The sequence below is a fragment of the Malaclemys terrapin genome, chromosome 2, assembly GCF_027887155.1.
Source record: "Malaclemys terrapin pileata isolate rMalTer1 chromosome 2, rMalTer1.hap1, whole genome shotgun sequence".
Taxonomy (NCBI): Eukaryota; Metazoa; Chordata; order Testudines; family Emydidae; genus Malaclemys; species Malaclemys terrapin.
In genome coordinates, this window is record NC_071506.1 from 174,492,022 (window position 1) to 174,504,943 (window position 12,922).

The window sequence follows — 12,922 nt, forward strand, 5'->3', positions numbered from 1 at the left end:
AATATATTTTTAAATTAAATTCTGGTCTGCTTATGTTTCTCAAACTGACATTTACTTTTAGTGCCTTTACTCTAGATACAATAAATACACCTCTACCCCAATATAACACTGTCCTCGGGAGCCAAAAAATCTTACCGCATTATATCGAACTTGCTTTGATCCACCAGAGTACGCAACCCCGCCCCCCCGGAGTGCTGCTTTACCGCGTTATCTCCGAATTCGTGTTATATTGGGGAAGAGGTGTATCTGAAAATATTTTTACCAATATTATTGGAAATGGCATAGACTACCATGGTATCTATGGATTCCCAATTACCAAAAGGTCTCGTAAGATATGCAATTGAACCTGTGTTTAATTGGTGGTATTGTTCTATACTGTCAAATTTGTTATGAACTCAAAAAAAAAAAAAAAAAAAAAAAAAAACTACTTGCATCATACACTCTGAAAATGGGTTGCTGTCCAATCTATGTTTTAGATGAAAACTTGTCATTGCTCTTTTTGTATTTATGATTCAATGTTTGACATGAAAAACTGGATTTTGTTGCTGGTCTGGAATAATGACAGAGCTGCTTCAATCACATCTATATTATATTATATTATATTTACTTTCAGGTGTTCTAGAAGATGTATATTTTTCTTAGTCATAATGCCTGATGCTATTTGACGTTTAACCATATGCTGTATCTTCTGATATATACTGATAGTCCATCATATATAAATATTCCCAGTCAAATTTTCTTTACTTCCTATGGAACTGTTTATTTGCTACTGTAAGCAATTGGTAAATTGCTTTACTCAGGACAAATGTAAATAGTAGGAATTCTCCAGACAAAAGAACGTTTGCTGTCCTCAGTTTTTAGTTTCCTGCCTGAAAGATAAGAGGTTTGACTCTATATTCACTTCATCTATAATTAGAATAGGAATACCCAATAGAATATTTTAATTTCTATTACTATATCTCAATTTTCTGTTTATGTTAAATTTTCACTGAGAAGTCAATGTAACATTCCTGCAATATTGAACGCCATAAGTCCTGTAGGTACAGCCATTATACAGAACAAAAAACTTTTTATGTTGTACCAAAACTGTTTTTAAAAAAAACCTATGAGAACTTGAAAATGTTCTTAACACATATTACATATTAATTCTCGAGACGTCTTTTCACTCTTGATTACATACTCAATATTGTTATTCTGCAACAGTTCTCTTAGGGACTCCTTTTCTAAAATTGGAATGCGTGTGTGAACAGGAGTATCTTTATGAACTTCTGTAACTACATACTAATACTGTTAATATTTTCCAGCTTTTCAAAGTGTGTTAGTTTTGCAACACTGAGAAGTAGTTTCAATTCATCTATCCGTAGTTTAAATAGGCATGTAAGTGCAAAGTAATCTTTTTCTAGATGTTAAGTTCCGTTTGATGGTTATTATTTAGTTTCTCTCTTCTTACCAATAATGATGTAGTATTTATTTTTAAATGTAGTGTTTGGTCCATGTGCCTATTGTTATTTTCAATATATCAGCTTACAGTTCACCTACTATGCAATAGGTTAATTTTAAAATAGATTAAAAGTACTGTCATTTCAGAGGTGAACAGCTGTCACCAACAGGAAGTCCACGCAGCAGAAAAAAACCCAGGACGGGTAGCCTGAATTGGGTCAAGGAGAAACCATAAAATTTTAGAATTATTTTCACTCTGGATAAGGGGAAAAATCAATTGATGACCCAATAGCAGTGAGAAGGGACATTACTGAAAGTGAACAAGCCACCAGAAGACAATTCTAAAAGACAGATAATACTTTTAATAGGTTTATTGACACTGTATAGTTTCTAAATGAAACTGCATCAGGGCTTAAAGAACATTTCCACCTTTCCTCAGGAACCAAGACAATTTGAAATGTTAACAACATGCTGTTTTGTTACCCATGGACTGGCTCACTTAATTGTGAAAATATTTAAGTTTTTCTTTTTGAAAAGTATTAATAATATGCATTTTAAAAAAAAGTGATTAACTTAGTGCCAATAATTCTATAGTTAAACATCTAATTGTTACCACTGTCCCAATGAGCATGCTCTGTAGCTCAAGGTTTTGTTATTTTACAAGCTTCTGAGGAAGCACAGGACCTTCATCAAGGAGCAACTGCTTGTGTGGAGCTCTGCTATTCTAAGCACCTCTTTCAGGTACCGGGAGGCCATCAAAAGCTAGGGGTGTATTACCATGGGACACATTTGGCATTATTTGGGTGAACACTAATGGTGTGACTTGCTGGACAACCCTCACAGCAAACCAAACATTTGTTACACCCAGCGCCAGCCTGAATAATGGACCTTTACTGGAATTTTCAACTCCTCCCTAAAGTTGGTTTTTCATGAGATGAGATGAGGAACCAAGAGGTTAAAAACTGCACCCAAAGTCTCGTTACTAAGCCAGTCTATGAGTCTGTCAAATTTCCACTGTTTTTCCAGTTCACCCTCTAGAAAAACAGGAAAAATTAGTCATTCTATGTATCCCATAAGATAAATTGCAAACCTTTCAATGGTCTAGAGGGCATTAATAGTTTTATATGAAGTTAAATTTTCAACCCCTTCCTAACCCAGTCTTGCCCCATGTTGCTTTTCATTAGTATGGACTGGCTTGAACACGGCAAGCAGAGGGAGAAGATTTAAAGTCCACTGAAAAGTGGAGTTATGAGCTATGTTACCAAAGCAGCCCTCGCATCTGCTAAAATCACGGTTTTGTTTGAGAGCAATACAATAAAGAAAGTTCATCAGACCACTTGTTTTATGCTGAGTTTATGTGAAAGCAGGGGTGGTGTTTTATTATAGGGGAAAGAGTTAAGAAGCAAGCAGACTAGGCAGTAAGGTATACTGCTCTATGGCTGAGTCGGAGACACAGGCTCTCCTAACCTGGACTCATCAGTACAATGGCCATCAGCCTTCCCTACCCTCTCACCCCAGCTGAAGATTTCTTCTAAATAGCACAGCTACTAGGGCTAACCATCGATTAAACAAAAACCAATCGTGATTAAAAAAAATTGCACTGTTAAACAATAACAGAATACCATTTATTTAAACATTTTGGATGTTTTCTACATTTTCAAATATATTGATTTCAATTACAAAGTGTACAGTGCTCACTATTTTTAATACAAGTATTTGCACTGTAAAAAACAAAAGAAATAGTACTGGAGTGCAATCTCTATCATGAAAGTTGAACTTACAAATGGAGAATTATGTACAAAAAACCGCATTCAAAAATAAAACGTAAAATTTTAAAGCCTGTAAGTCTACTCAGTCCTACTTCTTGTTCAGCCAATCGCTCAGACGAACAAGTTTGTTTACAATTGCAGGAGATAATGCTGCCTGCTTCTTGTTTACAATGTCACCTGAAAGTGAGAACAGGAATTCGCATGGCACTGTGGCAGCCGGCGTTGCAAGATATTTGTGTGCCAGATGAGCTAAAGATTCATATGTCCCTTTATGCTTCAACCACCATTCCCGGGGACATGTGTCCATGCTCATGACAGGTTCTGCTCGATAACAATCCAAAGCAGTGTGGAGCGACGCATGTTCATTTTTATTATCTGAGTTAGATGCCACCAGCAGAAGGTTGATTTTCTTTTTTGGTGATTTGGGTTCTGTAGTTTCCACATCAGAGTGTTGCTCTTTTAAGACTTCTGAAAGCATACTCCACACCTCGTCCCTCTCAGATTTTGGAAGGCACTTCAAATTCTTAAACCTTGGGTCAAGTGCTATATCTATCCTTAGAAATCTCACATTGGTACCTTCTTTGCATTTTGTCAAATCTGCAGTGAAAGTGTTCTTAAAAACGAACAACATATGCCAATCATGATCAAAGATTGCTATAACAGGAAATATATGGCAGAATGCAGATAAAACAGCTGGGGACATACAATTCTCCCCCAATGAGTTCAGTCACAAATTTAATTAACACTTTATTTTTTTAACAAGCGTCATCAATATGGAAGCATGTCCTCTGGAATGGTGGCCGAAGCATGAAGGGGCATACGAATGTTTAGCATATCAGGCACGTAAGTACCTTGCAATGCCAACTACAAAAATGTCTGTTCTCACTTTCTGGTGACATTGTAAATAAGAAGAAGGCAGCATTATCTCCTGTAAATGTAAACAAGCTTGTTTGTCTTAGCAACTGGCTGAACAAGAAGTAGGACTAAGTGGACTTGTGGCCTCTGAAGTTTTACATTGTTTTGGTTTTGACTGCAGTTATGTAACCAAAAAAAAAAAAAAGCTAATTTTTTAAGCTGCACTTTCATGACAAAGACAATGCACTACAGTACTAGTATGAAGTGAATTGAAAAATACTATTTCTTTTGTTTATCATTTTTACGGTGCAAATATTTGTAATTAAAATTAATACACACTTTGAATTTAATTACAACAAAGAATATAATATATATGAAAATGTAGAAAAACATCCAAAACATTTAATAAATTTCAGTTGGTATCTATTGTTTAACGGTGCGATTAAAACTGTGATTAATTTTTTTGAGTTAATCCCATGAGTTAAGCGATTAATCGACAGCCCTAATAGCTACTAACTCTGCTCTAAGAGCTTCTCCCTTGTAAGACATTTTATTTAATTACTGGAAATGTTGCTGCTCCAGCCGACTTCAGTTCCTACAACAGACACTCATGGTCGGGGGACCATTAATGAAGAAATGCATTAGAGAATAGACATGTAGATGTCTTAATCCTGGCCTACATCTAAAACTTAAGTCAAACTAACTACATCGCTCAAGGACTATGAATAATTTCACACCTTTTGCAACAGTTAGCTTGACATAACCCCCACTGTAGACACAATTAGGTCAATGGAAGAATTCAGAGTTTCTTGAGGCTGTGTTTTTTCAGCTAGAGGAGTTCAAAAAATATGACTGTCAAACATTTTTTAAAAGTCTGACCTTTAAATAGTTAATATGACAGTGTATCACCATCATGAAATGTTATGGAAAATACAACTGGGCTACGTAATTTCTGTAACGTTTACATGATAATATCACTAAACTTTGCAGACTAAATTCAAACTACAAAAGGTAAAATTAACGAGTTTTAGTCTGTTTTTACCCAAGATCTGAATACAACTCCAACAATGAAGCCAAACAATGGAGCTGTTACTACAGTCCACAATAAGGCTTGCAAGAATATGTTAAGTCACAATCCCTCAGGATCTCCGTTTATTCACATAAATTGTAAAACAAAAAGTTTTATTTTGTATGAAGTGTTATGGCCAAAATTTGAGTTTAGGTACCTGGAAATAAAGTAATTTGTGCTGGGTGCCTATTTTTCAGAAGTTGAGAATATCTACCACCTTTGCAGAAGTCAATGCAAGATGCAAGTGCGCAGGGCTGCTAAAAAACAACTCTTATTTAGATGCATCATTTAACATACCCATTTTGATCTATTTTTATCCAGAAAGTTCTGTCTTTATTTTAGCTGACTAGAAATATACTAACAAGGTAATTAAAAAGCATACTTCTCCTCAAACACAAAAGTTTAATAACGCTTTATAAAATTCCATGTAAAAGAAGTTTCATTTCTGAAGACTGTTTCTCCCCAAGCTGCAGCACTTTCTACAGGCTACCCGTCAAGACTTCCTTGTCCACAGAGGGGTTATTCATTCAACTTACATGCGATTTTACTTCAGTGTCATACACAAGGCTCTCCCAAAGACCATGGAATTCAACTGCAAAACAATATTATAGCCATTATGTATGATTCTATTTATTAATAACTAAGAACGCTCAGTTAAACCCAGTGATCTGTTATCTAAACAGTGCATTATAACGCTGACAGATTTTCTGCCATAAGAAACATGCTCAACCATAATTAAAGATATGGAACAAACAGCAGACAATTTTGAACGATAAAAATTAACCTAGGTTAATTTTGTTGCCCTGAAAGGAAAGTTCTTATCTCATTAGTGAATCAGAGTTTTACAACTTCTAGCACATACTACTATTTGGTCAACAACTGTAAGTATGGGTTAAATTATTTACTGGTTTCAACTTTCAGTAACATTTACCTATAGGTAGGAAAAAATTAATTGAATAGAATTTGTTCCCAATCATTTTATTTTCCATGTTAAAAATGTGAAAGTGAGATGCGAAGTTTGCGAAGAGTAAAATCTATTGAAAGCCAGGACATTTGTTTATTAAAAAGGCCAGTTTTATAATTCATTTTTTTTTACAAGACTATTGTCGGTATGTAAGTGAGAAAGGCAGAAAAAACAAGTTGTAGAAAGTGAGTAAAAATCAACTGCTTGATTTTGGTTTGTATTTATGTGATGTGTTTTTTTAAATAGGAAAATTAAAATCTTATAAATAAGTTTCAGAGCTTTCAGAAAGGAAACTAAAAGGTTTTAAAAGCAGGGTTTACTCTTAATCATAGCAGGAGATTTTCATAGGTAGGAACTGAAAGCTGAGAAGGTGGCTGGGAAAGAAACACCCTAATATATGATCTTACATGGCAAAATTATGTCAAAATGAACAGCCACCTTCCCATCCATAACCCTTCCCAAGGAGTGGAGCATGAACTAGGTGGTGTACTCAGGTTTTCCACAGGATTGGTCAAAGGGAGAGAATGCCATGGAACTGCTGTTTCCCTCCCTTCCACCTAAGAGTGCCCAATCTGGTTCCCCTGAAGACATGGTAGTAGCAGAGAGAATCAGGCCCTATTTCAATACATCCTGGGCAAATCTTATTACGATCTGGGGAACAAGGCCCCTACACTCCTCTCCTCCTCCCAGTTTTGTTTTATTTTCCTTCTTAAATGAATGACTTGACAAGATGGGATAATACAGTGAGACAAGAGAGTGTGCATACATAGGATATTAAGTGTATGAGCAAGAATAGGTGCCCAAAAGTTAATTAGAATGTACAACAAGAACCAGAACAGAAGGCTTTTAATCTGTGAAGTGTTCTTGTCAAATAAATATTCATTTAGACCATGCATTTTCACTCATGGCCACAAAAACACTTACTTCCTCCACCTCTAGTACTTCAGAATTGTGCACCATATCCCAGAATCTTTTGCATTGCTTCAGTCAAAAAAAAAAAGAGACTACTAAAAAAATATTTGTTTATTCATTGCTTCCTCACACCTGTTGGGAACCAAGCTTCATCCCATATACAGATTACCTTTAACAAGCAGCCCTATAGCTACAGCTAAACAACCATGTCCCCTCCCATTCACAGATTTTTCCTCTGGACCCCAGCTGGCTACCAAAGAAGAGTACCTGTAGGCAGCACCCAGTGGTTGGCTGCAACAATATTCTCATTCTCTTCCTCTAGATTTTCAGTGCTTGGTCCTTCGTCATTTAGATGAAAAATATGAATCGAGAGATTGCATTTGCTCAAGTTAATGGGCTAAAATGGATAGAAAAAAAGTCAGCTTTAATAAGTAAGTTGATAAGTCAAATAACTCATTTTTGGTAGCTTGTAATAAATAAGCTTTCTTTTTAGAAAAAGTTAAGAATTGGGTTAAACACAGAAGCAATCTGAGGTTTTTGGGTAAAGAGCTGTATATTTTAGAACCAGTGATTGAATTTTAGTCAATTATTCCCCCTTCCCTCCCCCCCAATAAATCATACTGAGAATGAGATTGTATTCATGCACCTTCTGTGCATCTTACATTATTTCAATTCATTCGGTGGTTTTGAATGCGGTAGATGGGAGACTGAACATTCCACATTTCTAGTATTTATCAGAATAACTAAAAACTGCAGAACTCTTTGGAATAAAGTTCTTAGGATGTCTATTGCCCATGAACCTCTTCTAAATGTTAATTCAGCTCTTCTTGATGATTTCATTGAAGTGGCCTGTCTGAAGAAAACAATCACTTTCAACCTGAATTCTGAAGTTTACTTTTGGGGGATTTATGTGATTGGGCATTTTACTGGTCTAAAAATCACTGGCCAATTGACCAATCAAATGTTGATTAAATATGGTCAAAGTAAAAAATGGTCAAATATTTAATCAAAGCACTAATTTATTAGAACAATAGTAACAAAAAAAGATGGGCAACAATAGGCATACCCTTAGATAGATACTTATGCCCAATTACAAAAAATTACTTAATTCAGTTATTTTAACTAAGAAAAATGTGAAAATTAAATGAAGTTCGATAATGAAAAAATAATTACTTTTTTAGCAATGTTAGGTTAGCATTTAAATATGAACTTTATTCAAGATTTAACAGTTAAAAGAAAAAATGAAATTAAACAGAAAAACACAAAAGTTATTTTTAATAAACTTGTTAGGCAGGCAGCATCTCGCTTTACATTATCTTTTTCTTTATCAGCTTCAACTGCTTCATCTATATCTTTGTCGTCATCATCAAATTCATCAGTATCTCCCTCTTCCTCTTAATCTGATGAATACTGACTAAATTTTTCACCTGCAATTTTCTTCTCTAATCGTAGTGACAGTCACTATCTCCCCAGCAGTGGAAGTCTTCAGTTTATTTCTGATTTTTGAATGGACCATTCCCCAAGCTGACCAATTTTATTTAGTGCACAGAGTGATGTAAATTTTGCCATTGTAACTACAGAGCAAGGCATCCCTTTCCACCATGATAAAGCAAGCGGTTTTGATTCAACAGCTGGTATTGTACTCAATATTGTTTTATGATTGAACAGGCTGCTTCATGCTTTATAATTTGCTGCCTATCAGATTTGTTCATTTGTATATCTTAAAATATGCAACAGCCACTATTAGGTCACAAGCCGAATCAAATTAGTTATCAGAAAGGTCTGGGCTCAAGAATGTAGGCAGCATTGATGTATGCGAGTGATCACTTGATTTTTTCCCATGGTATTATTTTGTCTATTATCTTTCTCTTCAGCTTTGCAAATGGACTATGTTCAGCCTTTTCACAATGTTTCTTAGTATTTAGGAACTCGTTCTTGGCATCAGACAATGTAGAACTACCACTTTCCACATTCTGAAAGGATTGAACTATAGTTTCAAGTAGTGAAATGAATTTTGCACCCAAAGACAGCCATCAAGAATATCAGTGAAGATTACTCGGAGCAACATCCAGCTACCCCTTCTTCAACAGCAGCTGATTGAAGAGCCCGCAGGTGCCACCCCCACAGCTCTGATTAGCTGCGGTTCCTGGCCAATGGGAGCTGCGGAGCCAGCACTGGGGGCGGGGGCAGCGTGTGGAGCTTCCCTGATCACCCCTGCTCCTAGGGGCCACAGGGACAAGCTGGCTGCTTCCAGGAGCTGCGCGGAACCGACTGGACTTTTAACAGCAAGGCAACCCCAGCTTCCCCCCGCAGAGAGACAAGCTGCCACTCGCGGCTCCAGCACTGCAGGGGGATGAGGCTCGGGGCTTCCGGCTCACAGCACAGAGATTTGCCGTGGGCTGGATGAAATAAAAGCAGCAGACCGGATCGGGCCCGCGGGCTGTAGGTTCCCCACTCCTGACTTAAATATTAACTTTATACAGATGACATTTTTAAAAGACTAAAGAGTCTTAAATGGAGGAGACTCCCCAAGCAGAGTGGCTGTCTCGTATGCTCCAGCAGGATGGTTAGACTCCTTCGAACATTTACACTACCTATTGTAACCATGAATCGTCTCGTTCATATACATGTCTACTCTTTTGAATCCTCCTAATATTTTAGCCTCAACAACATCCTATGACAATAAGTTATACAGGTTAAATACGTATTGCATTTCCATTTACCAGTTTTAAATTTGGCAGCCTTTTAATTTTGTTAGTGTTCCATTGTTCTAGTGTTATGTGACAGGGTAAATATAGTTTTGCCTATTGAAATCAGACATTGTCTGTCACCTGAAGAATCATACTACTTTTCTGGTCAATTCATGAAAGAACCAGACACACAGAATTAAATTTGGAAAACAGGTTGTAAGTGTGGGTATTTTCAGGATTTGTACTACTACACCATTATTTTTACTATACCATATTTTCTCCATCTTTTTGCTCCAATGAAACAATGTTACATAGCAAAAGGGATAAATTTGTTTAATTGAAAATATGAGAGCTTGATACTGCATCACCAGAAGATGAACTAAAATTTGTGGTTTTCTGCTAGTATATCTCAATGCCTATCTTTTGCCTGTTGATATACACCTCCTTTGTAAAAACTGCACACACACTTGTTTGCCTCTTGGGGGAGAAGAAAAGAAATAATTCTGGGAAATTTGTATCCATCTTTTACGGTGCAGTGATTGCTGCTGTACTTGTTCCTGACTTAGGTTTTACACATGCAAGACTATGACCATTTTGAAAGAAACAAAAATAAAACATACAATATCAGAAATAATTGACTCTGAATACAGGAGGGTAAAGCTAAGAGTAAGCTTAATTAAACAGATTACTATAATTTAATCTGATTTAATAGCAAGTTGATAACATTTTTCTATAAAAAGCGTACCCTTTTTATATTTACAAAAATTTGATTACCTGTCTTTCTTTCAGTTTTAGCTCTGTGTCCACAATTGACACAGACTGCACATTGTTGTTCAGAAAACCATCATCAAACTCAGTCCATGTGTAATCACCAAAAACGATGTTATGTCTGTTTAGCAGCTTTAAGACACTCAGCCTGATATCTTCTTTCTTTGAGGTGCTAATAAGAGAGAAACAACATTATTTATTAAACATCAGTGATATGCCTGGCAGCATGCAAGATTAATATACCTACAAAGAGCTTTCTTTTAAAAAATAAATAAATAAATAAAGGGCTTTCCCCCCAAAGGGCTTAGAAACAGAACACGGAAAAAATACTGACTTTTTCTAGAAGAAAAAGTGTTCTAATTAGGGCTGTCAATTAATCTCAGTTAACTCACACGATTAACTCAAAAAAATTAATCGTGATTAATCGCACTGTTAAACAATAGAATGCCAATTGAAAATTTATTAAATATTTTCTGATGTTTTTCTACATTTTCAAATATATTGATTTCTATTACAACACAGAATACCAAGTGTACACTGCTCACTTTATATTATTTTTATTACAAATATTTGCACTGTAAAAATTATAAATGGTATTTTTCAGTTCACCTCATATAAGTACGGTAGTACAGTCTCTTTATCGTGAAAGTGCAACTTACAAATGTAGGTTTTTTTGTTACGACTGCTCTCAAAAACAAAACAAACAATGTAAAACCTTAGAGCCTACAAGTCCACTCAGTCCTACTTCTTGTTCAGCCAATCGCTAAGAGAAACAAATTTGTTTACATTTACGGGAGATAATGTTGCTGGCTTCTTATTTACAATGTCACCTAAAAGTGAGAACAGGTGTTCACATGGCACTTTTGTAGCTGGCATTGCAAGGTATTTACGTGCCAGATTGCTAAACATTCGTATGCCCCTTCATGCTTCGGCCACCATTCCAGAGAACATGCTTCCATGCTGATGATGCTCATTAAAAAATAATGCATTAATTAAATTTGTGACTGAACTCCTTGGGGGAGAACTGTATATCTTTGGCTCTGTTTTACCCACATTCTGCCATACATTTCACGTTATAGCAGTCTCGAATGATGACCCAGCACGTTTGTTTTAAGAATACTTTCACAGCAGATTGGACAAAACACAAAAGATACCAATGTGAGATTTCTAAAAATAGCTACAGCATTCGACCCAAGATTTAAGAATCAGAAGTGCCTTCTAAAATCTGAGAGGGATGAGGTGTGGAGCATGCTTTTAGATGTCTTAAAAGAGCAACACTCCAGTGCAGAAACTATGAAATCCGAACCACCAAAAAAGAAATACAACCTTCTGTTGGTGGCATCGGACTCAGATAATGAAAATGAATATGCATTGGTTCGCTCCACTTTGGATGGTTATCAAGCAGAACCCATCTTCAGCATGGACGCATGTCCTGTGGAATGGTGGTTGAAGATGAAAGGACATATGAATTTTTAGTGAATCTGGCACGCAAATATCTTGCGACGCCAGCTACAACAGTGCCATGAAAACGCCTGTTCTCACTTTCAGGAGACACCATAAACAAGAAGCAGGAGGCATTATCTCCTGCAAATTGTAACCAAATTTGTTTATCTGAGCAGACTTGTAGGCTCTAAAATTTTACATTGTTTTATTTTTGAATGCAGGTTTTTTGGTAAATAATTCTACATTTGTAAGTTCAATTTTCATAATAAAGGGATTGCACTCCAGTACTTGTATTAGGTGAATTGAAAAATACTATTTCTTTGTTTTTTTACAGGGCAAATATTTGTAATCCAAAATAAATATAAAGTGAGCAGTGTACACTTTGTATTCTGTGTTGTAATTGAAATCAATATATTTGAAAATGAAGAAAACAGGCAAAAATATTTAAATAGTATTATATTATTGTTTAATTGCGTGATTATTTTTTTAATCAAGCAATTAATTTTTTTAATTGCTTGACAGCCCTAGTTCTAATACTTGCCAAAAATTAAATTGTCAAAAAGTACTAGCAGAAGCTGCACTGTAACAGCTCGACATAAGAGTTACTCCTGGGGGAATTCTGCACCAAAAAATTAAAAATTCTGCACACAATATTTTAAAATTCTGCATATTTTGTCAAAACAACACTATATAATCACGCCAGTTTACATTATTTTGGTAATTTATTTCAAAATACCTTTCAGCAACTGTGTCTGTAACAGTACGGACACAAAAAAAATTCCTCCAGGAGTAGAGAGCTAAGGAAACTCTTATGACAACCCAGTTCCTATTTCTCTGCCCCCACCTCCCAGAACCTAGCAGGGGGCCAGGCAACAATACCCCCTGTCCCCAGAGCCCAACTGCAGGGCACCCCCAGCCCAGACACTCGCACATACTCCCTACCCCTCAGAGCCCAGCCACAGGATACCCAGACCCCAGCTGTACCCCCATCCCAGACACTCACCATCCCCCA

The 12,922-nt window shown here is 36.2% G+C and overlaps 1 protein-coding gene across 3 annotated transcripts in view; it reads right to left on the reverse strand.

Annotated features, from left to right (window-relative positions):
* Nucleotides 1-12,922, reverse strand: part of TRIP13 (thyroid hormone receptor interactor 13) — a 40,010-nt gene that overhangs the window by 19,378 nt on the left and 7,710 nt on the right. For all 3 annotated transcript variants that reach the window (XM_054019553.1, XM_054019554.1, XM_054019555.1), the window contains exons 3-5: nt 10,474-10,639; nt 7,277-7,406; nt 5,670-5,725 (exon numbers count right to left, since the gene is read on the reverse strand). In XM_054019553.1, coding sequence (XP_053875528.1) covers nt 5,670-5,725; nt 7,277-7,406; nt 10,474-10,639 — 352 coding nt within the window. The remainder of the gene's footprint in view (nt 1-5,669; nt 5,726-7,276; nt 7,407-10,473; nt 10,640-12,922) is intronic.